Raw genomic sequence first — 27,463 nt, 5'->3', positions numbered from 1 at the left:
CGTGTGCTTGGCATATGGTGTTGTGTTACGGCGTATGGGATGTATTGATGCGTTCAACTGTGCGTTAGGATACGTTAAATGCATGTTATGTGCCATTTGAGGTGCAATATCTGTATCTCCTCTGAAATCACAGCTCAGTGGCATGTGCAGGGTACACCTGTTTCGATTTCGAAAGATTCATGCTTTTTCAGTGTGGAGGGATATAAAACATTCTGCCCTTACCTGACAGTGCCGCGTAACACATGGGCTGGATTGGAGCTGCCATTTCATCGAGCTGTTGTAGACATTTCCATCGATACTGCAACCTGAAAGAGCCGTAAATGCCTCTGTTATAATATCTTTTCCACAAGGTGAGGTCCACATGCGTTTGCGGATCGGAAACCAACCCCAACACAGCCAGGAGTATCGCTAGAAGTCTGAAAATGGTGATGTCATGAAGGATCACCGTGTGAGCCAGATGCAGGCCATGCACACTCGCGGATGGTCCTCAAGCCTGAATTCAGTGAAGCGTTGAGGGTTTCCACAATGCCTATTCAGAGGACACCTGCACACATTGGATGTGAATGGGCTGTTATTGGCATGCTGAAGTCCTGGCGTAGTCTCTCATCAAGCCACTTGCTGAGTACCTAGTCTTTACACGGGCTTGCAATTGGCAGCTCCTTTTACTGTGTTCAGCAAAAAAAGCTGGATTGTTAATCACTGTTTTGACATTTTTTAGATGGAATCTATGAACACTATCACATTTAGTAGAGTGAGTCCATCACTGGCACACCCCACACACTACTTTCCCTTTAAAAACATGTTTCTGTTAAGTCTAAGAAGTATACACCTGCGTATTTGGGATCACAAATGGAATATTTTAACTTTGCTCATTTATAATTTGTTTGGGCATTCCGTCCATAGAACATTATTCCTAGCATTCATATCGTTTTCTGACAGTCAAACCCAAGTCAATCACATATGACATCCCAAGCATGTGCTGAAGCAAATATGATTTAGCAGATATTCAGTGCTAGTATAGAAGCCTGCGCACACAGACCAAAGTGCAGCTTTACATTCACACAGTAGGACCACTATATATCCTAAGGCAACAGCTCCCGCTAGTGGTGACAACAGGTGAAGCTATGCGAATTGGCAGTGCCTAGCTACTGCATCGGACAAACATACATCTGGCCTTTTATTATATCGTAGATTAAATAGGTGGTCAATCGCCTGCGCACAGCAACAAAGCTTCAGTGCCCAAGCTGTGCAACTGTTGTAAACTTCTTCATGTCTGCATCGACAATTATACCATTCATCTATGGAGGTGACATGGGTTTACAGACCATTTCTGTGGCTTCCTTAATGCTGTCCCTTCATGATGGATAATGCCGATGGTGCACGTAAAAGATCCCACAGTTTACAAAATCTGTATTAGAGAGTGTGCACCCCACTTCACTATGTATTGCCCAACTGGAAATTGCCCAGTGGTGTCCAATGGTGTCTCTAGTATTAATGGTCTCTTTAGCACCCTGAGAGAATGGCAGAGGCATACAACATCATACTAATAAAAACAATAAATACAAATACAAATTCTTAACCCTGAACAGGATCAGGCCACTGATTAGAAGAATGAAGAGACACTCACTCTCCCTAAAATAAAAGGGACTTTTGGTGGTCAGTCTGTGTCAAAGTTATTACTACTCTGCGTGAGTACAGGAATGAGTCTTTGTGAACCGTCTACTGAGCCCCACACTATTAGTAAACCGGCAGCGATGCCAATCATAAGGGTGAAACAGGCACAGCATGACAGGTATACCGCCTACGCCTTGTGTGGTAGTGCAGGCCAAGTGCAGACTATATCTTCAGGTGAGGGAAGCTGGTAATAGTAGAAGCACAAACAACTCAAGTACGATGGTTCCAAACTAAAAGAATGTTCAATCAAGGTTCTATAACAGTACAGACTATGCATCAAACAATAAAATGCAATAATTAAAACCACTAGCAAAAACCCAACGCAGAACCGAAACTAGCGAACACTCAGACTGTTGTAGAATGGCACTCTGGGTAGGTGAGCAAGGATGTTCAGACACTTAATTGTACAAGAATGTCTTAGAAGAAAAAGTCAGATTAGAGGGTCCGAAAAGTCACAATGGTTCCAAATGTGGGCCAGGGGGTGGGCCTCTTCATAGTACCTAATTCTTGTCTTTGGGGGTCAGGCGTATCTGAGCTTCATTAGGTGGTAATTTGGCACCAGGTTTGTGAGTTGATGAACTGGTGCGGTCCAAGAAGTAAAGGCACCTGGCATGAAACGGTATGGAACAGGCAGGCGATGTCCAGGCTGGCGTCGCCCACAAGAGGCTCAATGTGGCAATCAGGGACCAGACTGGTTCCTTGACTTCTGGGGAGCAGGAAGAAACAATAGGTGCTACCCAGGGACAAGATGAGTCCTTCTGTTCTTCACTCCGACTCCAGGTAGCTTGGCGGGAACCTACAGGGGATCCTTCCCACTCAAGTAACAGGAGTCTTGTTCCAGTGCAGACAGCAGAGAGATGCTTTGATAAATCAGCAGTCCCCCCTGCTGTTCCAGTGCATGTTTAGAGGACAGAGCTGTCCTCTGTTTTAAATGCCTTCTTTCTTCACCTCTCTGCAAGAAGACCTTGGAATGGACTTCACTCCCAATAGAGGTCAAAAAGTGTATCCTGCTTCTTCTCTTGTTGGTCAAAGCTGAATCAAAGTAAGAAGGGACGGCCCTCTGCTTTTATAGGCAAAATGGTATAACCACAGGATACTGGTCCAAGGCAAGCCTGCTCTAAGCGGTCTAATCCCTGTTGTTCGAAGTGCCCTTTTCCTTACCACATCACACCCTTGCTTACTTGCAGGAAATGGAGAGTGGTGGGGGTGGGGGAAGTGCCTTCACAGAAAGGAAGACGTTGTTTTGTAATTGTTATTTTTTTTCTTTTTTTTGTGCAAACATTGCAAACAGTTTTCTTCAGAAATAATATACCTTATGGAACATGTATGAAGTGCAATGTTAGTGGATCCCGCCTTTTCTTAAAGCATGATGTTATTGCTAAAGGGGCGATACAATGCCTCATTCCTTCTTTCCTCCACACCAATTGATGATATATTTTTTTAAGTCTACCCCTGTTTTCCATTGGTAATGAGTATTGAAAAGGACGCACTACATGTGAGTGAAAGAAGTAGGTGCTCTTAACACATATTTAGTGCAAATCCTTATGTATGAGTCTAATTGCTCTGACATCATTTCAATGAGCCCCATGCCTTTTCACTGTGATTGTCCCTTTTCAGTGTTCCTTCTAACTGTCTGTTCATTGATTCCTCTGGGGCATTGCCACTGGCCTTTGTTGGGAGCCTTATTCGCAAGAAGGCCCTGCATATCTGTGGCCCTCCCACTAACAATAGTTGTTTTGTTACAGGGCCGATTATCCTGCCCTTGTCTCTCCTGTAGTCTTTATGAGCATTCATTAGCTCTACTGTCCTATGCACAGAGATGCAATAGGGAAGGCAGTGGAAACAGGGACATAGAAAATGGCCCTAGTGCCTTCTTATCTGCCTTGAAAATCTAGGCACCTCAAGGTGACATGTTAGCCTTCCTGTGTTGTGGAAAACATGACACAAGAAGGTGGCAAAAACTAATCCAATTACAACTAATACTAAAATAACGAATTCCAAAATAACAACTTCCTTTTTCGTTGTTTTTGGTGCCCCCCTTTTTTTGTTCCTAAAACCTTTCACCCAAAAACAACTATTCCCACTCCCAACCCCTTTTTGAGTTTTTTTCCAAATTTATTATTTAGGAATTAGTTATTTTAGGTTTGTTGTAACTGGATTAGTTATTTTGTGATTTGATATAATCACTGCATACCAGCATTAGAGAATTCTACTAGAATTAAGGCAGAAATCTGAGATCGTTTAAAATACTTTATGCTTTAAAGGATGGCAAGACAACAGGAATTTTTAAAAAATAGCTGTGCTGCAAACCCTATCTGCAAACCATCCAAATTCAGTCCTTATATAGGTTTGTGTTTTTCCGCAACCATGCAGGGGCGCATAGCACTATCTCTGCAGCCAGCAATCTTTTCTGGCACGAACACTGTCAAAATCCGTCGCTCAAGAAATCATAACAGCTAAGATGTTTTTCATAATTTGCCTTGGATGCCAAACAAACTGCCAGAACATGATGTGGGTTTACATTGATTGAGGAAAAAAGATAAGCAACTGAAGATATGGACCGTTTCTGCATCTGATGAGCACGAGGAAAATACCTACACTGAATCATGGCTTTCAAATGACACACGTTACAGAACTATAGCGCAGAATAGACGGCATTAAAGGGTTTGTCTCAGGCATGCTAATGGAACGTATGAGCATCTATTTGTGTAAATACTCCAGATACACCAATACAATGTTTGCATCATGCTGTAGCATGCTACATGGAGCTGACTGGAAGAAGTAACACAGAATAGAAAATAGGGAATTTGCAAGGGTTTTGCATATATAACATGTTCTATTCATGAAATGGAACAGGAAAGGTAATTACACGGAATCTTATATTATATGAAACCTGACCTGATGAAATAAATTCAACTTGCACACTTCCATTATATGTAAGATGTTAGTCTGCATTTCAAATACTGAGAAGCATGCTCTTTTCAGTCACAAAATGTAAGTTTTGTATATCTGATGCCGGGGTGAAGGATGAGAAAATAAATGAATTAATCAAACCTAGCAACAGCAGGAAACTAGATATGTGCTGCAGAAATGGATATGTCCCAGGCTCATCATATCTAATCTCCTGGTATTGGAATAGGAACAGCTGCTATTCTGTGCTCGTTAGTTCCCCAGCCTATGTTTGGAGCCTTGCAGAGTGCAGCTTCCGCCCAGCTCACACGGTAGTATGGTGAACTAGTAAACTGCAATGAGGATCCGGGAGTGCTTCCATTCTCTAACCGGGTTGCTTTCTACTGTTGCCGATTTTATTGGTATTCATTATTATCAAGAAGTCATTTATTTTTGCACATCACTTCTCATTAAAATATTATTAAGACAGCATCCCCATCCAAGCTTATTTCTTTTTTTTACTTTTCAGACCCTAAATAGAGAGGAGTGGATATTACATGCATGTGTCTTTAGTGTGACAGTCCTCCACAGCATATCATAGGCCCTCATTGCGAGGTTGCCGGTAGGTCAGCGGTAGCACCGGCAACCTCGGCTTACCTTTTCTCCTGCCCGATATCCCGGTGATACCGGCGGAACGGTAACTTCCCATTCCCATTCCCTATTGGACTCCATAGGAATGAGAACACTGAAGCACCATCACCGTTGTGAATGGTCCGTGTGCTTCAGCGATTTCTCTGCCGGTAGGGGCCTGAACTACCAGAAGGTCAGGCCTGCCAGTAGTTCACAGCCCCTATCAGCAGACTCGGAGTGAGCCGGTCCAGAAAAGGTTTACGGACTGGCTCACTCGTAATGAGGGCAATAGCCATTGTTACGTCACAGAAGACTGAAGTGGTGTCGGGTGTGAGGGGATGAGCAAATCGTTTTAAGATCCATCTCTTCCAGACAGCTAGATTGGATTTTGAGTGTTTCCCTTTGTTTTCCCTCACCATTTACTACCCTTTTGTCTAGTCTAGTTTTATTTTACATTTTTAGCTCTGCTATCTACTATCCTTTTGTATCTTTTTTTTCATTGTTTTATTGGTTATTTACAGTTAAAAACGTTTAACAATTTCTAATTTCAATCACATTAAAAGATGTAACACTTTCCCATGTTCTATATCCCTCCTCCGATAATTAAATTACATACATTCTACCTATCCTTCATCCTTTTGTATCTTTAAATACCTTCTTCACATTGATTGGTATTTCTGTGTGCAATGGAAGTTCAAAAGGAGCCAAAAGTGTGACTAATACAATCAAAAAGCGAAGGGCCTGATTTACAAAAATGTTTTAACATGGAAACGTCCCATTGAAAACGTTTGTGAATCAGGCCATAAGGCTTCTAAAGATGCAAGTGGTTAACAGCATACACCGAGGGGGTTGCCTGGCTGCAAACTGTCTCAATTGTCTTTTTTTGTTAGTCTAGACATTATCTCTCTAGAGATGGACATGAAATGTCACATATGCCAGATAAGGCATCAGTAATTATATGCATATGCCAGTGTGTTTCTAGACTAAGCTACGTCTCATAAGTTGCACTTCAAAACATCACCTCCCAGCATGCAATGTTTTCAGGATTTGATATGCTCTCAATGCATGGTTTGGTCCTGTGTCAAGATGAATCTTAGCTGCCACCTTCCATATTATGAAACTGTGTGGGATGGATTGACCCACTAGGCTCTGCCCTGCGGCATCACTGTGTGCTGGTGGCACCAGAATCAGCAAAATGGCCACGAAAATCCCATGTGCGCCAAAACCTAAGGATATTGCGCTCTACCAAGGACAAAAATATGGCTGCCAAATCTACCATGCATGTTGTCAGTGGTGGAATGGAGACTGCACTTCTGAAACATGTCATTGGGCTGCCCAACATGTAAAAATGGAGCACAGATGAAAAGCAGTGCTTGCTGAAAGAAATCCGAAATCTGCTTTTAAATCTTTTCTTGGTTGCTAAAAAAAATATAGAATGCTGGTCCCAAACACCCGCAAACATCCAATATTCTTGAGGGGTGTCCCATGCTATGGAATACAAGGATTTATTGTGCATTTGCAATCACCAGGAAAGTTGAATTGGTCACAAAAACATCCACAGCCAGTTTGCCTGCCTCAGAAAGCTGTCAAAATCTGGGCGCAGTACCAGCGGCCGCCTGTGACTGTTTCAAAAGCCTGTTTTAAAACTATAAAAGTTGTGCCATTAAGATCTAATGTCTCAAATCTAAGTGACTTGTTATCAAGAGCAAACTAGGCTGGCACTATTTAAACTTCATGGTTTAGAGCCTTGAATCAGTGTTCTCAGTGTTTTTTTTTAAATTGTAAGTTTATTTTCAACAAAGAAAAATGTAACACAGTTACTTTTAAAATACGTCTGATTCAGCCAAAACTACGAAGAAACTTCCCCCACTGGGAAATACACCTCCCTTCTGCTTCCCACCAAGAGGGCAGGAACTCACATTCAGGTGTTGATTAAGAGGGGAGGGGCACTGGAGCTGCTCCTGGGAGAGACAAAGGACCTTCCTGGCTGAAAGGATATGCAGATTAATGTGTCAACAGTGCTCTCTGCCAGAGGAAGAAGGCGGGGATTGCTCTTGAGCTACAAGAAACCTTTGGAGGCGGAGCTAGACATTTTTGTTGATTCACAAATGAACAAAACGCAGATTTCTAATAAGACTGATAATTTATTGTGGACAATTGTTAAAAATATAGAAACCCCAGACTTCTGAATCTAAATTTTGGGTGCACATTTTAAGAGGTGCCAGAGCTCTGTGCTGTGTTCTGGGACATAACTGTAGAAATTGTGGGTTTATAGCAAATGCAGTGATGTCAAAAATATGAAACTTCACACACTTATGCCCCTATGCAATGTGCACATGTGTACCAAGTTTGGACAAAATAGATATTGTATCCCAGATAAAAAGTGTGAAAAATTGTCAAATCCAGACCCAAGACCTCACAGATACGGGGCTTGGATGAATACTTGCTCCACAAAGTATGAGATATGGATATGCTATTGTTATCAAGTTTGTAAAATTGTAAATTTGTAAAATTGTAAATATGTGTTATATGAAAAGTAGATTTCATGTGCAAAAACAAAGGGGAGGTTTTCTGTGCCTCATAATCCACCTCAGCATGATGACACTGTTTTCTTCTCCAATCAAGGGAGAGGAAAGACCCTAGCCAATAGAATACCTAGGGGGTGCACCAGGATAATTCAGCATACCCAGCCCTTATTAAATGTATGAATAGAGACAGCTGAGGGCTCACAAGGACACACATTCATCCACCAACCGATTGCAGGCGGAGCACTTTGCAAGAGAAATCCATATTTCAGACTCCAGATTCCAGAAACTTTGGAAGCAGAAAGGCCCATTTCCAAAGCTGAACCATTTTCAGCTTGGCCTTTAAAAATCCAGAAACCAGATTTTACCCCAGACCTCTAAGGGGAACCAAAGAACAGCCTGGCTGTGCTGTAGCTGCTTTCCTGCAAATAATGATTGCCAGAATCCAAAGATCCAACCCAGTAGAGCCATGCTGTGACCAGATAGCTATGAACCAGAACCATAGCAGATCCAGTCCAGTCCCACCGTGCAGTGTCCAGAGCGCCTTGCTGATTGCAGACCAGAGTGCCTTGCGGTCCAGTCCAGTGTGTCCCGCAGAATTCCTGTCCAGAAATCTTGACTGACCTGAATCTCTGACGGTTCTGTCCAAAAATATATAGTGATTATCCTTAGCATAGGACTGTCACAAGCATATGTACTGTCCATAAGTCATCCCTATCCAAATCAATCCTCTCTTATATCCAGAACTGTATTGTTAGAAATCCTTTTTGTCTTGCCTGAACTCTCCATCTCTCTATTATCTCATGTACTAGTAGTGTTAAATCATCTTTGCGCTGATATATTTTCTGAAGAAGGTGAGTGTCTCGACAGGCAAAACCATCCAGAGATATCCTGGGCTGGTGGCTGTGCTGTCGTGTAGTTTGCATCTTCATATTCTACCCCTAGCATAAAGAAACCTTGTTTGTAATTTTAAAAGCGCATTCTTGTTCTGCAATTTTGCCTCTTTCTGAAAAAAACAACCTCAACAAAAACCTCCATAACTTCTTCACTGTTTATGCTAGAAACAAAATGTAAGTGTCCACTTGAAGCTAACATCCTAAAGTGAACCCAAGACGGCATCGCGCTCACCGCACACAGAAACGTTTGCCGCATATTTTTCGTTGGCTCAAATCTATAACGTGTGAAATAGCTGTACATTGCACCTGACCCCGAAAATTAAGTTTTCAACTTGCTTCTCACTCTCTAATCATTGTTAGTGTTTGTCTGATACCATACAAAGCGGCTCCCATTAGCATTCCAACCATTTCAGTAAATTAAAACCATTTTCAGTGTTTTTACCATTCCATTCAAGCCAACTTTAAAACCATTTTGACAAGTTTGCAATAATTCCTGTTTCTCTCTCTGTGTTTGCTGGGGGAAATTGGGATTGATGCTATTTGCTTGAATTCTGCATTCCTGAAACCTGTACTCTCTCCTTCTATATTCTTTATATTTTAACTTTGCAAACCAGTCTGCTTCCTGGTTCAGTGTGACCGGGGGGGGATTCAAAGAGAGGGGCGTGATATAAGTGGTACATCGTTCAGAAATAAAAGAACTTATGGACACAAATAATTAATTAAGGGTTTCATCTGTGCATCACACGCTAGGCATTGACTTAGGTGAAGTGCCGGGTTGAAATCACTTACAACTGTTTGATTGACAGTATTGTCCTGACTAGAGTCAATGGGTAGGAAATGGATTGACAAGGATGGTGTCACAAGGATGGATTTCTATGGAGACAATGTACAGTAAGTCACGTCTTATGCCGTTAACACTTTAGATTTATAGTTGGACTATTTATATCAGCCTCGAAAAAGTGAAACAAATTTTCTATCATCCTCTCCATCGTAGTTAAAACTGAACTTCAGTTCTAAGTATGAGGGAGAGGGAAGGCTAGACAATAGAAAACGCAAAAGGGGAGAACTGGGGTTGTTCATGATTGAAATTCCAGTATTTGATATTGTAATGCCTCAATTTGCTCTGGACTTTCAGACTTGTCCATTTTTGCCTTTGTGATGCTCCATTTGACCTTCATCAAAGCACCCCGTATAAGATTGTTGACTCATGCACCATTTGTGGAACACCATGCTCCCGTTGCCTGGCACTTTTCCACTAGCGTTTCTTGATTGGATTTGGTAGAGAGTCTTGATCTTTCCATGCCACATCTTGGATTTCCACATCTGCGACTGCCGACAGGAGTTTCCCTAGTGAAATACACATTCTTTGTTCATTTTGGATCCATCAATGGAAGTGTTTGCCATCTTTTCCAATGGATGAATCAACATTTGGGATGCATGTTATCATGTTGCATTCTGAATTTGTCTCATCATCTAGTACGTCTTTTTTGGTGCAGTGTGATTTTCTCGTTCTGTGCCATTATTTTAGAATGCATAGCACTGGGTATCGTTTCGGGCTCGTGAATCTCTCCTCGGTTTTGATACCATGCCCCACTCACCGTTCCTCTGATCCTTTGACTTCGGTTCATGCCCCACCTGGGCTCACGTAACCAAGGCAGCATGTTTCACTTGGGGAAAGTAGACAATGGAACAGATAATTTCCTATTTTTGGCAAATTCTTCGGATGCACCAATATAATGAATGCATCATTTTGTAGCTTTTACGAAGCTGATTGGTGGAACTGGCTTCTTCCTCTCCTAAGCCTCCTGAGCAAAGACTGGTATCCATTGCCTGCATGTAGAATGGATACAGCATGCTCTGTTGTTCTTTTTCCTTTACCAGTAAAATAATGCTTTAGGCTAAAGGTGACAGCTGTCATTTCATGGTCACCAGGGAGATCTGTTAAATTGATTGTAGACCATTTGAGCGTTTTGGTCATACGCCGTAGAGAAGATCTTGTTCACAACCCCTCTCTCCTGCTCTTTTCCATCATACTTATTTTTCTATCTCTGAATAAGACAGAGAAGATATCTGAGAATGGCTTTGGGGTGGATAAGCGTTTCCTCTTGTCTTCTTGGGGGTACCTGTGAGATGTTGCTGGAGAACGTCTCACTGTGTTTCTGGGTCCGCTGTTGCTTTCGTGGACTCTGTTTCCACCACAATGATATGAACCTTTTGGTGGCTTGCATCTTCAAAAATGACTTCCTTTCCCTCTGGGAAGCAATGTGCTTAATCTCTAAGCATCCCTTTTGGCTTGTCAAGAAGCCCTGTTGGTGTGTGCACATTCACTGCATGCCCTGACGCTGTGGTGCCATGGATCCCCAGCACCACCTCATGTCTGACTTTAGTGGATCCTGAAGCAGGGCCCACTTACCTGGTCCTTTGACATGAGCCACCACTAACTGGTTCAAACAATGATCCAATTAAATGTTAATTTGCATACAGGACAATTTAAAACATATGTTAGAGAAGGAAAAATCAAATGCAAGAGCAACAAAATGTTCTTAGTTCACCTCTTGAAATGTAACCCAACCCAGAATGGTTGCCTGTCCCTAATCTACTCATATTTGCCCCTTGACTATCCTTCTCCATTATTCCCCAATTCCAACTGCTGACGATTTTACCAACAAGGCAATTGGAAGCAAATACTTCATGGTAGGCAGGTTACAATTCTCAAATAAATACATAAATACATATAAATGCATGCACGTGTTGTGTTTATTGGTGGAATGCGCAACAGCTGTGATGGATATATGTTGGCAAGAATCATATTATAGCATCCCTTTCCATTGACCCTCAGCTATGAGAACGATATTGGACCATTATTTTAATTCCCAAAATGGCCGACGTGTAACATGCGCAGGCAAACTTGCTAGTGAGAAAGACCATTTTGATATTGACTTATGCGGTGGATCATTAGTATGCAAACATGCCGTCAAAAGTGATAGTATCAGCTGTGAGTGAAAAGATGGTGTACGTTTTGGCAGGACGTGAATAACTCTCTGGTGCCCAATGTGTTTCCAGTTTAGAGCACACAATAAGCAACGGTCTAGTTGTATTTGCACGTATGACGAAGGTGTACATCAGTACATATGGGTACGATGTGACCAAATGCTAAGTTTTAAGCGTAATAGGCGGCTTTGGCCGTGCACTTTTAGGATGTGGCTTTTCACGGTTTGGGCTTATGGGTCCACATTACGACTAAGCGTTCAGTGTTTGACGGACATGATTTAATGAATTTGCACAATGCGTGCTTAATCTGACAAGAGTATTGTTTGGTCTAATCAATGGCCTCTCATCAACGGTGCCCTGTGCTCATTCCATGATAAATCTAGTCCATGACTGGATAAGAGATCATGCAAGTGACTGTTCTGTTATGTCATGTTATGTTCTCTTTCATTTCTATAGCGCTTCCTACCATAGGTTAAGGATTCGAAGTGTAATTTTTGCTAATTCACAAGATGTTTTAATGTAGGGCTGTGTCTCTTATAGCGGGTAACTGCACCATCTATGTGTAGGATAACAGGCTACATAACAACGTATGTGCCGAAAAGTTGTCGGACCAAACGACGCTGCCTCGATGAGACCTAAGAGCCAGCAATTTAAGTGAGAAATGACTGGTGGTGCAGACGCGGTATGGTTCTCTACACATGCCCACGATCATAAATCAACTCTGGTACATGCATATTACATGCCCATTCGGTCATGTGTTTTTAGATACTACCGGATTACAGTAGACTAGTTCAATCAATTAGCGACCCCCGTTTTCTCACATGGCTAGGGTCTTTATTAGTTCATTTTTATAGAGATGAGGCCAATTCTGGACCTTTCATACAAGTGCTTGTTACTAAAATGTGCTGCACTGGCACATGGAATCCCTTTGCTACTAATCCTTTACATATGTCTGCCACATACTAACCAGGCATAGTGCGGTCCACGGCGGGGGAGTGAACACCAGTGTTTCTTCTCACCTTCTCACCCTCGGTTTTGGTGAATCATTGGGTGAGCGGGCACATAAGGTGATTGAGTGGTATGAGTATTCCTGCTCTCACTGGTAAGATATCCCTATGGACAGTGAGGAAAAAGTATGAATCCCGTTTAGAGTCGCACCATTTGAAGCTGGGATACCAAGTGAAAGAGGTGCTCCTGATGAAAATGAGGAAGCGGTTCTATGACCTAATGAGCGTTGAAACATAGGTAGACTTTAATGTTTGTACCCAGCTATGATGAGGGCAAAGAGATGTCCGTTAAGAGGCAAAAAGGTCTATGAAACATGCAACATGACTCTTCCCCTATGTTGTTTCTCCTCTACAACATTGTACTGCAGAGTGCATTTATTATGTGGTTGTAATGTTTAACTGTGTGAATGACGTTATACTGAGCATATTGATCTGTGTATTTGCATTTTGATGATGGGATGGTTGTATATGTATTAGATATATTATTTGTCAATAATGTATTGTCGTTCATTGAATCATATATACTGCTGCAATGTTTTTTCTTGTGGGAGCTAGAGTGAGATATGGCCTCCAGATAGAAAGCGGCATGGCAGTGTGTATTGAAGTGTTTTTCTGGTTCTATTTGCATGTATGTAATCTTTGTAGCTCAACAATCAGACCCCACTGGAGTAACATCCTCTTCACATTGGCGGATGTCCTCTTCTGTGTTACTGTGTGTTACTGTGTTCCATTTCAACCCATTTGATCTTTTGTTGGGCAATCACTTTGAAGGGTCCATCAGGCACTGTGAGTGCTACAGAAATAGTGATATGGGATTGCATCGGTTCAAGACTACCGGTATGTAATAATAAGATTAATAATAATAATTATCATTATTATTGTTATTATTAGTATATGGCACAAACAAATGCAAAGAAGGGGAACAGTGAATTTAAAAGAAGAAGAAACAAGAGGCACAGTGGGGGTACCAGAATGCATTGCAGGTACAAGACTGTACTCACACCAGACACTAGGAGACCTCAGTTGATTGGTCGCTTTTCATATTGACAAGTCAGGTATGTCTCAGCTAATTATTGAATCCTTTGTAACAAACTGTAAAACCATGAAATAGCACGAACGGAAGTTATAGTTGTTTTATGTTTTGTTCATTTAGTAGCTATGAAGTGAATATTTTTAAAAATACTTATTACAAGAAGAAGGAAGAAGAAAAGTTGAACAGTTTAACCACAGCCAGCTAAGGTGCCTCAGAGCGTGGTAAGGATAATGATGGCTTCAGCATTTGCAAATTATCTTTGCCTCTCAGACCCACAATCTGAGTGCTGCATGCCTCACCACGCGCAGGATTAAAGCCATTTCCTGCAGAACCCTGACGGCCACAGCACGGGTAATGGGCTTCTCTGTGTTTGCACATTCCTTCTGGACACAAACGTGCATCAGGTTTCTGCTTTGCAAAGAAGTGGAAAACTGACAAGTGGAAATGAGCAATTAATTCATCATGCTTTCTCTGTCCAGACAAAACTATTTCAACGGACCTTTGTTATTTTATACATCCTTCTCGGATAACATATTACATATGACGATTGGGAAAACAAAGGCATTGGCCCTTCCTTTTGCACGCTGAGGTCATGTTCTATGAAGTGCAGCCGATACTGTAACCTGTTTGGACTCATGATAGATACGACTGTTTTCTCTGATAAAAAATAATGTAAAGCTGCATGTTTTTCCCAATATGTATTGATGAGTTTTCTGGCAAATAACCTTTATGACTTTTAGGACATTGCTATTGAAGAGGTGTCTTGAGAAACTGTGTGAGTTGTAAACTTCCACTGAACAAGGTCTAACATACTCAGCATGGCTAAATACTGCTAACCCACCAGTTGTCATTTCGCTTATAATGACATTTCAGGAGGTGGTCCCCAATGTGAGGAAGCGAGAAAGATTTCCTATTTTTTAGTATCGCACGACATTTCTCGGTCACACTCCCCCACACCATGATATAGGTCGCTCGAGTACATTTCAGATGATGTCATTCAGTTAAGCTTCCAAGTGTCCTTTGGGCTATCTAATGTGGCAAAGCCGACACTAAGACAGCATCAAGACAACGAGCCTGTAAACAGTGGTCAAAGGTTCTCAACTCTCCTGCCTTTGAGTCAAACCACTGCCCTTGTATGTTTTTAGTGTCTTTTTTAAATCCTTCTAAATCAGTCCTTTGCCCATCTCATGCCCTTTTGTGCATTGCACAATTCCTCGCAACGGCGTCTCACAACTGAAAAAAAAGACTATCTGCCTCATTACGAGTTGTGCGCAAAGGGATACCGGGCACCGGTAAGGAGACCGGTGCCGGTAATCCCTTTGCGCCCTATTCCGAGTTCCCTTAACGGGTCCCTTCCTTATCGCCTGGTTTTACCAGGCATTAAGGACGGGACCCGTTAAGGGACTTTAGAGCTAATAACAGTACCGCAATTTGCGGTACCGTTATTAGCGCCTTCCCCTTTCCCATTCAGCCCTATGGGGGCTCAAATGGGAATGGGGAATGGCTTTTTCAATGGGACTCACCGGTCCCGCAAAGGTCGGAATAGACCGGTAAGTCCCCATTGAACGAGGGCGGACTCGGTACCGGTATTGGAGGTAGTCATGGTGCTAATAGCGCCATGATTACCTCCATACTCGAATGAGGCCCAATTGGTACTCTGTTCTTGCAGAGAAACAAGAGCCCTGGGTTAAGTGCAGAGAGGTTGCCTTGCCATGGCACGTAAACAGTAAGTGCAGTAGTGCTGAGACATAGTGGAGTGGCCCGCAGGCAAGTGCAAAGACTGCAGTGGCCAAGGGGGCTGGGACCTGTTAGGCTCTGGAGATGAACCAGGCAACCAGTCATCAAAAACTGAGCAGAGTTAGGGAGGAGAAGGGGGATGGGGAAAAAGAAAGGAGGTTTGCAGGGTAGAGGAAGAGGAAGAGAGAAGGAGCAAGAGAAGAGGAAGATCTTGAGGAGTTTCTGGAACTTGTGCTACGGCTCAAGACAGAGAGAGGTAGGGAGGCTGTTCCAGAGGGAGGCACGGAGGACTCTAGAGGGAGAGTATTTCGGAAGGGAGCATTGTAGATAGTGCAGGTCCCGGACCCAGAAAGACTTGTGGGCTATGCAGAGGGACTTGAACTTGATCCTTGCAGTCACGGGGAGCCAGTGGAGGGATTTCAGTGCTAGAGAGCTGGGTCCCTCGGCTTGAGGCCAAGGATAAGTCTTGCAGTTCTGTTCTGGATGAGTTGTAGAGGAGGGAGAGTGGAAGTAGGAAGGCTGAGAAAGAAGCTGTTGCAATAGTCCATCCTAGAGAGAACCAGGGCTCTCGAGGTAGGGAGCCTTTGGGGGAATGTGAGAAAAGGTAGAAAATTTTGAGGAGGTGCAGTTGGTAGTGGAACTTTTTGGAGATGTCTGAGATGTGCGAAGAGAAGGAGAGAGTGGAGTCGAAGATGGCTCCAAGATTTTTTGGCTCATTGGTAGATGAGGGTACAAGACTAAGAGAGGCCGGCCAGTGTGAAAGTGGGAAAGTGGGAGCAGGGGTCCCAATGAGGACAATCTCTGCCTTACTGGCGTTCAGGCAGAGATCGTTAGCAGCACATACTGAATTGCAGATAGACAGTCAGGGATGAGCGAGTAGGAGCCTGAGGGTAACCTAAAAGGGAGCACTGAAAGTTAGAGGTAAGGTAGAGATCCTGTGAGACAGGGGGCCCACGTAGATATTGAAGAAGCAGGGGGACAAGTTAGATCCCTGGGAGACAAGGGTTGGCCGATGCAGGCAGGCAATTACTATTCAGTGACTGAAATTAACTTTGCAATGTTTTTGGGAAACCTACAAGGGATTAGAGAGTCATAATGACAACCGTACATTTACATTGATAAAAATGGTATTTGTTGTAAAAATATCAGTGACTAGGAAGGAGAAAATCCAAAAGATCATCATTCCGTGGCTGTAACGGAATACGCCATATTTGTTCGACTAATGAAGAGACAATGTTAGGGAAGAGAAAATCCCAGGGTTGGTTGGAGGCAGCAGGTTACATTCAGTGTCTATAGCTGTACCATACTCTTGTGTCAAGTACTAGGGAGCAGAGAATCCCATTGATCACCAAGTTTGACATACATGTGTATGACCTTTCTGCAATTATATTCCTGACCTGATCCCAAATATGTTTGCAAAGTTTGGTGGGATTCTGCCAAGAGGGAGCAAAATTAGAGGGGTGGGTGTCAAAATAATGTAAAGGCTTATAAATGAGGTGCCATTTGACGGATCTACACTTAACAACAACACTCCAATACAATGATTTTAGATGATTTTAGATGAGCACATTCTTACATAGATGAAGTAGTTCATGATTGGTTGCCCGATCACCCCTGACATCTTGCTACCAACAATATAAACACAACTCCTTGTAGGGACTTTTCATCAACATTTATTTCACATGTGATGTCATCAGTGATGTCATCAATGAAATTTGTGATGTCATCTTTGATGTCCTGGGTGTTAGTCTTTGCAGTTCACAGTAGTGGCTCGAGTTATGGTAGCTTAGCTTACCATAACTGGCGAATTTCTAGTGTTTTTCGGTTTTACTTGTAACAATAACGAACCTTTCACAAAGGTTTTTCATTGAATTTCATAGGTTTTTATTAGTCCAACTTAACCATAACGTTCCTTTAACAAAGTTTTTTCAGTGAATTTCATAGGTTTTTATCCATGCAACTTAACCATAATGTCTCCTTAACAAAGTTTTTTCATTGAATATATATATATGTTATCCATTAAATTAAGATGATGACAAATCAATGACAAAGTGTCACTTAATGCCTACTTCAGTACATATAGGGGATGCGTATTCTACTTGCCTTTTTTGTTAGTATTGCCATTATTGTTGAGATTATGTCCTTTTGAAACAATTGCAATTTTAGGATGAGGTTAACTGACAATGTTAGAGTTGTGCTTTGCATTTACTATTCAGTAATAGTATTGTTGGCATCTTGCATGTAGTTGGCTTACAACTGAGCATTTAACCTACATAAACAATATCGAGATGTATATTGTATATCTCCATTCAGCCCCAAACTATCAAGATATGACTTTTGGTCCATATCTTCCAGCCCTATAATGTCAGTGTAGTAATTAAACAATACGCCCCAAGCAGGGGGAGCATTACCGCTTCAGATAATGCCCTGGGGCCCATAGATACAGGTGCAAGCAAAGCAGGTGCCTTAACGCAGGCACTGGGGTATTACCGGAAATGGTAATGCCCCGCTGTAAAGTCTTTATTGCTATTAGTCGTCTGTCCCGTAAGACCAGGTACTAATAGACTCTATTGCAGTTGCAAGATGCCGTCAGCGTTTCTCAACTGAAAAAAGAAAAAAAGAAAACAAATGGCCACCACCGAACAGAGAGAAGGCACTATATGTAGCCCCTTCTCCCTTTTCCTGGCGGCCATTGAAAAAGGAATACAAAAGTAAACAAAAAAAATGGCCACCAGGGAACGGGAGAACCGGCCCCCATTTCCATGGGGGCCAGTCAAGGGCCAATAAGATTGTTTGAAACAATCTGATTGTCACTCGTCGGGTACTAATATAGCATATCTCAAAACCCATCTTCCCATTTTTACTCTTGGTAGCACTGTGACACACACATTTCGTTGTTGCTTCTGAATAGTACCTGAGTCCAGGCATGACTATTGCTTTACTATAACAGGTGTGGAGGAGAACAACTTAGGACAGAACAGTGTCGAAGCAAATACAACATTCAAAAGCATATTCATATCATACCTTTACAGCGTTCACAGCAGGCTCCCCTCTGCTTCACCACCAGGGCACAGTCCTTGGAGATCACAGGGCAACTCTCTCGTTTGCACGTCACTTCCTCCTTCTAGAAAGATCCAAGAAAAAGGAGGCAATTGTATTATCTGTTGACAGTTTTTTGAGCAGCAGGAAGGGCTTCCACCTCTCCCTGGACTATTTAAGCAGAAACATCCGAACACCAATACTTGCATCATTCCATGGTTTCAATTGATTGGAAAACGTGATACTCTTTATTAAAACTAGACCACGTAATCTACATGTGTGTGAGTATAATGCAGCAAGTCTATCTGCCTCTAAAAAGCAAATGTCTTTACCACCCAACCTGGTGCCATCAGAAACACGCTGCAGTGGTTCCCATGGCTCCAGGCTCGACCCCCTCAGCCATGCACCTTGTGGGGCTTCACCATACTCTGTCCTATGAACCACAGATACCACAGTCAGAAGATTTGACTTGCTGTCACCTCAACATGTCAGGGTCCTGCTACGTTGGGAACCAAGCAGGCTTCTGCACTGAAGCTGGTTTTACCGTGAAGTATTGATGCACTAGAAAACAATTAAATAAACGCACTGCAGATAAAGGCTTTGAGGTGCTGCAAAAACCCTCCATGTTTGGATCCTTAATCTCAGGCCCCAGTAGCAAGCAACTGAAACCTGTGACTGGTTTCTGTGTAACATGGGGTCCTGGGGCTTAATCCCAACAAAAAATGTCTTGACACCTGCATACACACCAACAAACATCCAACGTGTGCATTTTCAGTGCAGTGCAACATCATTAAAGCACAGTTTGGTCCAAAATGTATATTCAATATTTCCGGAGTGAGAAAGACCTCATAGGCCTGGTTTCCATTTTCTTTCTAGAACCACAACATAACTATGTTATCCTTGGTGTGTCCCATCAGCCTGCACTAACAGACAGGCAAGTGGCATGAACGTCTACATTTAATTAACCTGAATGTGTCAGATGACTGAATAGTTATGATAACGTCACTCCATTTTCTCTTATTTTATGCACATGGGTTGTTTAAAAACTCCACCTGTTCTCTGTCGAAGTGCAAAGTTTGTAGTGAGGGTAATTATGATGGGAGCTATCCGCCAGGAATGTATGAGCTCAGATGAACCCTCTTTCAGGATGACCGGGGCCACTATGGCCTATTACAGCATCGGTATCGGTTCCAAGGTTTTAAAGTTTGTTACGGTGTTCCGTTCCAACACATATAAATCTCTGGCTTCGCTTCAGTACCAAATAAATAAGAGAAATGATGAATCACAAATGTGCAACTCGCATTGCTCGTCGAGGTAACAAATCAAGAGTGTGGGAACTAAAGGAGACAAAAACAGAAAGTTAGAAGGCAGAGGATTTATCGCCATCTGAGGCTTAATGGAGGAGCTAGCAAGCAGCGGGGTTAAACGTACTGCTAGTATTAAGGCCAGCCGTCATCAGGATGAGTCTGGTGGCATCAGACTGCTTAGCGGGCGTTGCTGTGCGTCAGTGGGTCAGAGGCGCCTTTACAGGTTGAGCCGATTTAACAAAGAGGATCATCCAGAGGGGCGTCCATCTCACATCGCTTTGAGATCATACCAATGGTACATAAGGCGCTAGACAAATACAATATCACATAACATAACTAAGACCAGAAGGGACATTAGAGCACATGGACCACAGGGTAAATAAAGGTTTAATTTCCACTGAATAGGGCAGAAGGTCGGATGAGTCATGATGATGGGAATCTAGTCTGCTGTCAGGGAAGTGTGGTCTGCAGGGTGGAAGAATCGGCCCAGTGTGATTGGTTAGGAGCGAGCAGGGCACGGTAGAAACAGATGATAGGCATCTGTAATGATGAGATGATATGATCATTTATTTATATTGCGCTCGTACACAGGTGTTTCAGAGCGCGACCAGGAAAAAGGACGGGAACAGGGGAGAAAACAAAAACAAAGATCTTACTAGGCCCAGTGACATTGAGAACGTGCAAGTGCATGGGGAATGGAAAAGGGGGAAGTGCATGGGAGGGGGAAGAAATTGGAAAGTTCAGAGCAAAAGAGAGGACAAGATAAATAATAGGTAAATAAATAAATAAATAAATACGGTGATCCAAAGCAGTGGAAGTGTAGCCTGTGAGTGGCCAAGTGCAAGGTTAGCCAGAAGGGGGTATCTGATAAGTGCAGAAAAAGAGTGGGTGGGCCTGTATGGGTAAAGATACAGGCCCTAGTGCGAGGGATGGCCAGGAGGCAGTTCAGGGAGGTGGCAGGGTGAGCAGGTACCTGTGGTCAAAGGGCAGAAGGTGGCCAGGAGAAGCATTGCTGAGAGAGAAAGCAGATCAGCAGGGGAGAAGAGGGGCGAAGGCAGAGGCGAAGAGGACGGTTTTGAGGAGCTTCCGGAACCGTAGATGGTTCTCCTCAAGGTTCAAAGTGGCAGCTAGGCAGTTCCAGAGGGTGGCCCCCGCATAAGACAAAGATCTAATGGGGACTCCCCTGGATTCTGAAAATCTCTTGGAGATTCACTGCATCCTATGGATTTCACCGGGGACAAGAACATTTTTTGAGATTAGTGAGCCAATTGTTTTTTCAGGATGATTATCGCGTGTGTGGAGGGGGCAAACATATAGATTTTTTTAAACCCAGACTCGTGGTGCAGGTTCATGCACTCTAAAGCCCAAAATACCGAACCTGAGGAGTGGGGGCTACGGCGGTGTCCCCCGCTCCCCATGTTCAGTATTTTAGGGGTTCGGGTTTGCGGAGGTGTCCCCTAGATCCTTAACATTGGAGACGGGGGATGAACATTTTTCAGGCCCCCGTTTCTAATGAACGGTCAAAATGCAGGCCTGTGTAGTTGCACAGCGGCCAGGCAGACAACCCAGATCCCTCTAAACTGCCTGGCGATTTACAAGAGAGTACAGGATTGGATTTACAAGGATTTCCTTTGGTGGAATGAATTAGTGTGTTTGTATTTGAGTTGGTGTGTGACTACATTTCATTAATGCATCTTTTAGTTCCTTTATATGATATTGCATACCAGCTGGGGATTGCTTCAGAGTGCCAGAGACACAAGCTGGTGAAACTGCATGGGGGTCTCAAAACGATGGGCAGAATTTGGGGAGTTTACTTGTTATGAAGTTAGCAGACATTCAGTGCATTTCACGAGTTTCAAGGGTGCAAGAAAAACAATAAAAGTGATTCCAAAATTGAGCTGTCTCATTTTATGGTGGTCTTCTAGGGCATCATGATATAAACTTTGCACTGATGCAAGTTCGCAAGCTATTAACACCAGGAAGAGCATTTCCCTAGTCCAACAAACCTGTGCTTTCAATGCCTTTTTGCACAAGTGCAACATTTTCCCTTTGTATAAGGACTAAGAAAAACCTGTCCCTGGTGCAAAAATGCTTTGAAAGAATACGGTGTGCACATCTTTGTCCTAGTGCTACTACCTTGCACAATTGCACTTGCACCTGGGAGAGGTTTCTGTAATCTGGCTCTTGAATATAATTGAAAGCTTCCTAAAGACCCGACATTTGCAGCACCGCTTTTAATGCAACATTGCTTTCGCATGGAAATTGATACAATTCAATTCCTTATCATCCTTTCCCCAGACCACAACTCTTCAATATACATCCCTAAAGTGATGTTTCGTTAACTAAGCAGAAGTGTGCATACTTTTATGGGATGGGATTCTATGGAGAAGCCTCTGTTTCCCATTCATGTTCCCACTGTGCCGGTATTTCGGCCATCTGTCACACTTTTACTTTACTTTAATATATTTGTATAGTGCTCCAATTGGCCCGGAGGCATACGGGCTCATCACAGACAAAGTGGCCAGCAACAGGAAGTAAAAGAGGGCATATATGCAGAACAAATCAGGCGAGCAGCTTAAACTGGATGAGTATGGGCACTATCAAAATAATAACCTTTTAAACTTATTTTTGAAGATTTCAGTAGATTTTATTTCCCTATGATCCGGCGGTAGCCTGTTGCATGCTCTCGGGGCTAACACAAAAAAGGCCCCTTTTTCCACCAGTGTTAGTTTACATCTGGGCAATTTCAGTAGTTTCAGGCTATTTGATCGAAGATCTCGACTGCATGAACTTGCGTATAAGAGGGTGCATTTACAATGTGAGGGTCCTTTGAAGGTTTAGTGTAGATCCATTAATCAGTTACTTTAAAAAAGTGTGTGAAAAGAAGTAGTGGAACTATGTTCCCTGCTGGCCTGTCCTGGCTCCCCGCAAACCCCATCGTCACACCCCCTTCCAGGCACCATACAAACCCCTACACAGATGTTCCTGCTGTTTACGGGCACGTTCAGTGTTGTGCAATGAAGTGCAACTTTCAAATTCCTCATATACTTTTATTTTCAAAGAAAACCATTCTGGATCGGTTTCTTTGTAAACTGCAGTATAGGAAGAGTAATACTTAAATTTAAAAAGTTAGAGAAGCACCGCTCCCAACTGCTCCCACCCACTTGGACCACTGGTTAAAAGTGCCCAGCCCCCCAATCCCCAACATCCTGGCAGAGAGATGTATGTATATCTTGTCTCTTGGGGTGGGTGGATCCTAGGCACAGAGTTGAAGAAGGCTGGTCAGAGGGCTTCGTTTTGGTCCACCATTATTGATCCTATGATGTGGTGTCTATACCTGATCCAACAGTCTATGATGGCAGATCAAAGATTCCAAGTGAACCAAACAGACAAGGAAATGCCCGTAGCACGAATGCTCCTTACATGGCTCCAGTGTGAAGGCAGCTGAAACAAGGCCTTACAAAATTGTTTTGCAAGTACAAAAGTTATTTTGATTTTTTTTTTTAAACACATTTGTTTTGGCCTCCATCTTGGATCCACAAAAAGGCAGAACCTATGACCCGATATATCCACCACAAAAAATGAAGAACAAAAACCACCAGTAGTCCAAGTGACCTGAGCCACCAGATCGCTGCCGCACAGAGGTTATCAAATGGGGCGACAGAAGAATCCATTACAAAGTTCCAATTTTAGAAAGTCACAAATCCTTCCAAAACCCCAGAAACTCGATACAAATAAGTTCAGTTGCGATGTGGTTTAGGCTATCGTTTGATGCAGCAAGAGCCCAGAAATTCTCCAATAACCCTAGGAGTGCAGCCCTAGCGTCCTTGCCGCCACTGTGCAGCAGGTGTCCTCTTTGATGATATCTAATGAAACTTGACACATTGTATCACTGATGACATCACACATAACATCACACATGACATCAATAAAGTAACGGATGTGTCATCACCATGACGTCTCTACATACTTGTTTTATCCCACGTTGCGTTGCCAATGTCCACAGCACTTCATTCAGCAGAAAAGAATCCGGCCCAGCAACATATTGCAACAATCTAGCCCACATAACACAATGTACATCAGGAGGCGAACTTGATTGATATTAGGGATATTTTAAAAGGCAACATGTGATTCGCAGCGGAGGCCTGGATTTAAGGTTGGTAGCTACCTTAACTGGCACGATTCTTGGGCTTTGTATTACTAACAAGCAACTTTAACTTCCCTTCCACTGAAGCGTTTTCATTCAATTTCCCGCCATTAGTACAAACTATCGACACAATGTATGAACACTGAGCCCGCTGTGCAATACCCTTGTTAAATGGAAGGACAAAATAACCCGTAATGGTGGCCACTTTCTTTATGAGAGAGTTGAAGTTATTGCAGCTGAGACTGAGTTGAACACAATGCGGGAGCTACTGCGCAATGTTCACATTTATTCTAAACCAGAGATATTCTAATGAAAACGAGTGTCAAATGAGAGCATCATTCTTGAATTGATAGCTCATTTATTCAACAGTGTTTATTTCCGGAGACATATGTTTTGTTGTTGCTTGCAGTGCTGGTCATTGGGACGGCTCTCAACGGATCCGAAATCCGGCACCAGATGTGTAGCCAGATCTCGGGATCCAGCCAGAGTCAGCCACCACAAAACCCAAACCAATGCTCTGCACTGGGTTACACGAAAAAAATACATTGAAAAAAAGAAAAGAAAAAACGCCTCATGGCGGCAATGAGTTGCTGAGTTGATCCGCCCCCCCTACAGGACTTTGATCCAGGTCACAGCTGCAGGACAAGCAAACTGTAACTTCCTCTGGTGACCCCGTGTGAGGGGTCACCAGTGAAGTTACAGTCCTCAGCCACAACCCGGTTTATTTATTTATTTATGTGATGTTTGTCGGATCCATGGACCCAGATTATTTATTTATTTATGCAAGGTTTGTCGGATGCTTGTATCGACAAACATTGGATGAATAAATAGTCCTATTAACATTGGAACAATGACACACGATGCAGCCACCCAACTGCTCTCAGAGGGGAGCTGCAGGAGCTGAGCGGATGCGGTTCAAGCAAAATAAAACGTTGCTTCTAGCGAACAGAAATCAGCCTGTTTGAATAGTACCCAATGGGTAGGTTTTTTAATAAAATGGGATGAACATTGTGTATTTTAAATAATATTTACTCAGCAACACTGGTCAAAACTATCATCCGCACAGTGCAGTAACTCATCACCAGTGCCATGGAAATGGTATAACGTGGAATTTATATATAAAGAAATTGCAATGTTTTAAACTATTATTTTGGACATTTCCTTTGATCGGAGGTGAACTGCCAGCTCCACCCCCCAACCCTGCCTCCTCAGGCACCGCCCCCCAAACTCCACCCCCACCCGGACCTTGAGGGATCCCCCACCACATTTTTTTCCATTTCCACCGCAGGTTACTTGTGACATAATATGACCAAAGAATAGAAAGCACTGCCTCAGATTATCCTGAACACATAAGCATTGACTGTCACCACATACTGGTATGGGAACTTACTTGAGGCCTGGCTTGAAATTGTATCATAGGCCCAATATGATTGGTTCTTGATGTGATGACAGGTCCACCCCACTGCGCCTTAATATACGGGTTATAGAAGTATGCCAATCTCTACCCGGAAATTGCTATTTCATGCCTTGTTTTCTTGTTATTGATTACGGTTTGTTTGATGATATGATCATTACCTTGATTTTTGTATTACGGTAATATACACTTACCAATAAACAAATTAAAAAAAAAAACATTGACTGTCATCTGTCATGTCCCCCAAAAGGTATTCTCACCACCAGCCAGTAACCACGATGATCTGCCATGTGGTATCAAAGCTGTCTTCAGTTTGTGTGGAAGGGTTTTTAGGCTTAACTAGAGCCTGGAAGGTGACTTCTGAAGTGGTCCTCTTTCTTGGTGGCATCACACACATCCCTTAAACGAGCTCCCAAAGAAGACATTGCTGCACAGGCAAGCAGGAATCACAGTCTGTGGGCCTGATTTACGGAAGCAGCTGTTTTCAATCGAACCATCTGTAGGTTATGATCCTTTGGAAAATGGAGTTGACCCTGCATGGGCCTTTACACGATCCGTCCCCAACACTACCACTCTAAGGGCCTCATTACGACCCTGGCGGTAAGTTACCGCCAGGGCCGTGACTTTACCGCCATGGTGCTAACTACGTTAACGCCATGGCGGTAAGGGGATTTACCGCCCCATTCCGACCTTGGCGGGGCGGTAAATCCCCAATCCCCATTTACCCTTCCCCATTCCCATTTTTGCCCCATAGGGCATAATGGGAGTGGGGAAGGCGTTAATTACGCCACCGTAAATTACGGTGGCGTAATTAACACCAAGTTCCCTTACCGCCATGGTTTTTTACACCCGCTAAAAGCAGGTGTAAAAACCGCCATGGCGGAAAGGGAACTCGTAATTGGCGGTAAGGGGTCGGCGCAGCTAACGCTGGCGCTAACCCCTTACCGCCAGGGTCGTAATGAGGCCTTAAGACTAGAAGCTCCCGTTCGTTCTTGTATCGTTTTTGTTAGGCAGGTGTGACTAGCACATGGAAGTCAGTGTTGACATCTGCCTTATTACGTGGTTTACCAGCAATGATCTGCATAATTTCTGGTTAACAGCACATTATCATCGGCATAGTCAAGATGTTCTAAGTTGTTAACGCAGCAATAGCAAAAGCCGGCATCATATTGGAAGGACGCAACCGAGATTTGCAAGGAAGCAACGAGTTGTGATAGTTTAGCCATCTCAATCTATGGTTGCCTCGGGAAGGGATTATTCTGTATGCCCCAAACACAAATAGAAGGGTTTGCATAATACATTAAGGGACTGATTTACAATAATGTTTTCAATGGGACTTTCCTATGTAAAAATATTTTTGTAAATGAGGCCCGAAGTGCTTTTATATTTTAGAACGATATAGATGTATTTGCTACTTGTACATATTTCTTTTCTAAAGGGTTGAAATCATTCCATGCTTGACCATATGCGTATCGGTAATTTGTATGACTACAGCATTGTATAAACAAAAGATATAGAAATATATTAAAGACATGTACAAAATAAATGTTAAACGGCGAGTCCCTGGCACACATTAGACCTGCTCCACTTTGCTTCTATTCTTGTTTTGTGAGCGGTGCCATGAGGTTGTGTCCTGATTCCATAGTGAAAACTCCAGTTAACCATCTTTAAAAAAAAGGGTACGCCTTAAGCTCATAGCCCAAAGCAATGACGGCATATCTCAACAGAAGAAGATTGCCTAATACATATTTTTATTTATATATTTATTTTCATGAAGGCGTAGAGCCCATTCACCCAGAGGGTATCTGAGCGCTAGCTCAGAAAATAATCAACGAAGGACACTCCAGAATTCAGCTAACAAGGAAACTGACAATTGTCGAATGAAAATGAAACTATTACACCTGCCAGTAGTTATTTCATAAAGATCGGCAGAAAAGGATGCCGCCAGGAAACATAATGGGAGAAGGCCTTGTCTATAAAACCTTTACAATGCAGTTGATACTGTGAAGAACACACCAAGTAAAAGGCAAAAACAGATTTCTGGTTGCTCTTAAACTGAAAAAATAAGTCTACTTCTTGGTGAGTTCCATCTTTAAGAACAGGATTACTCCATTAAGTGCCACTGATGGCATTTACCCGATGGTAACCACATACATGATTATGATTGGTTAATG

General features: G+C 42.9%; 1 protein-coding gene across 1 annotated transcript in view; it reads right to left on the bottom strand.

Annotated features, from left to right (window-relative positions):
* The window catches only part of BMPER (BMP binding endothelial regulator), a 501,081-nt gene that overhangs the window by 348,137 nt on the left and 125,481 nt on the right, over positions 1–27,463 (bottom strand). Inside the window, exons 3-4 of the mRNA XM_069613241.1 lie at positions 18,407–18,506; positions 223–305 (exon numbers count right to left, since the gene is read on the bottom strand). Coding sequence (XP_069469342.1) covers positions 223–305; positions 18,407–18,506 — 183 coding nt within the window. The remainder of the gene's footprint in view (positions 1–222; positions 306–18,406; positions 18,507–27,463) is intronic.

This window comes from Ambystoma mexicanum, chromosome 5p (genome assembly GCF_040938575.1).
Source record: "Ambystoma mexicanum isolate Mex_15411 chromosome 5p, UKY_AmexF1_1, whole genome shotgun sequence".
NCBI lineage: Eukaryota > Metazoa > Chordata > Amphibia > Caudata > Ambystomatidae > Ambystoma > Ambystoma mexicanum.
Note: the sequence above shows the minus strand (reverse complement) of the source record. Positions and strands in the feature narration are given on the sequence as shown.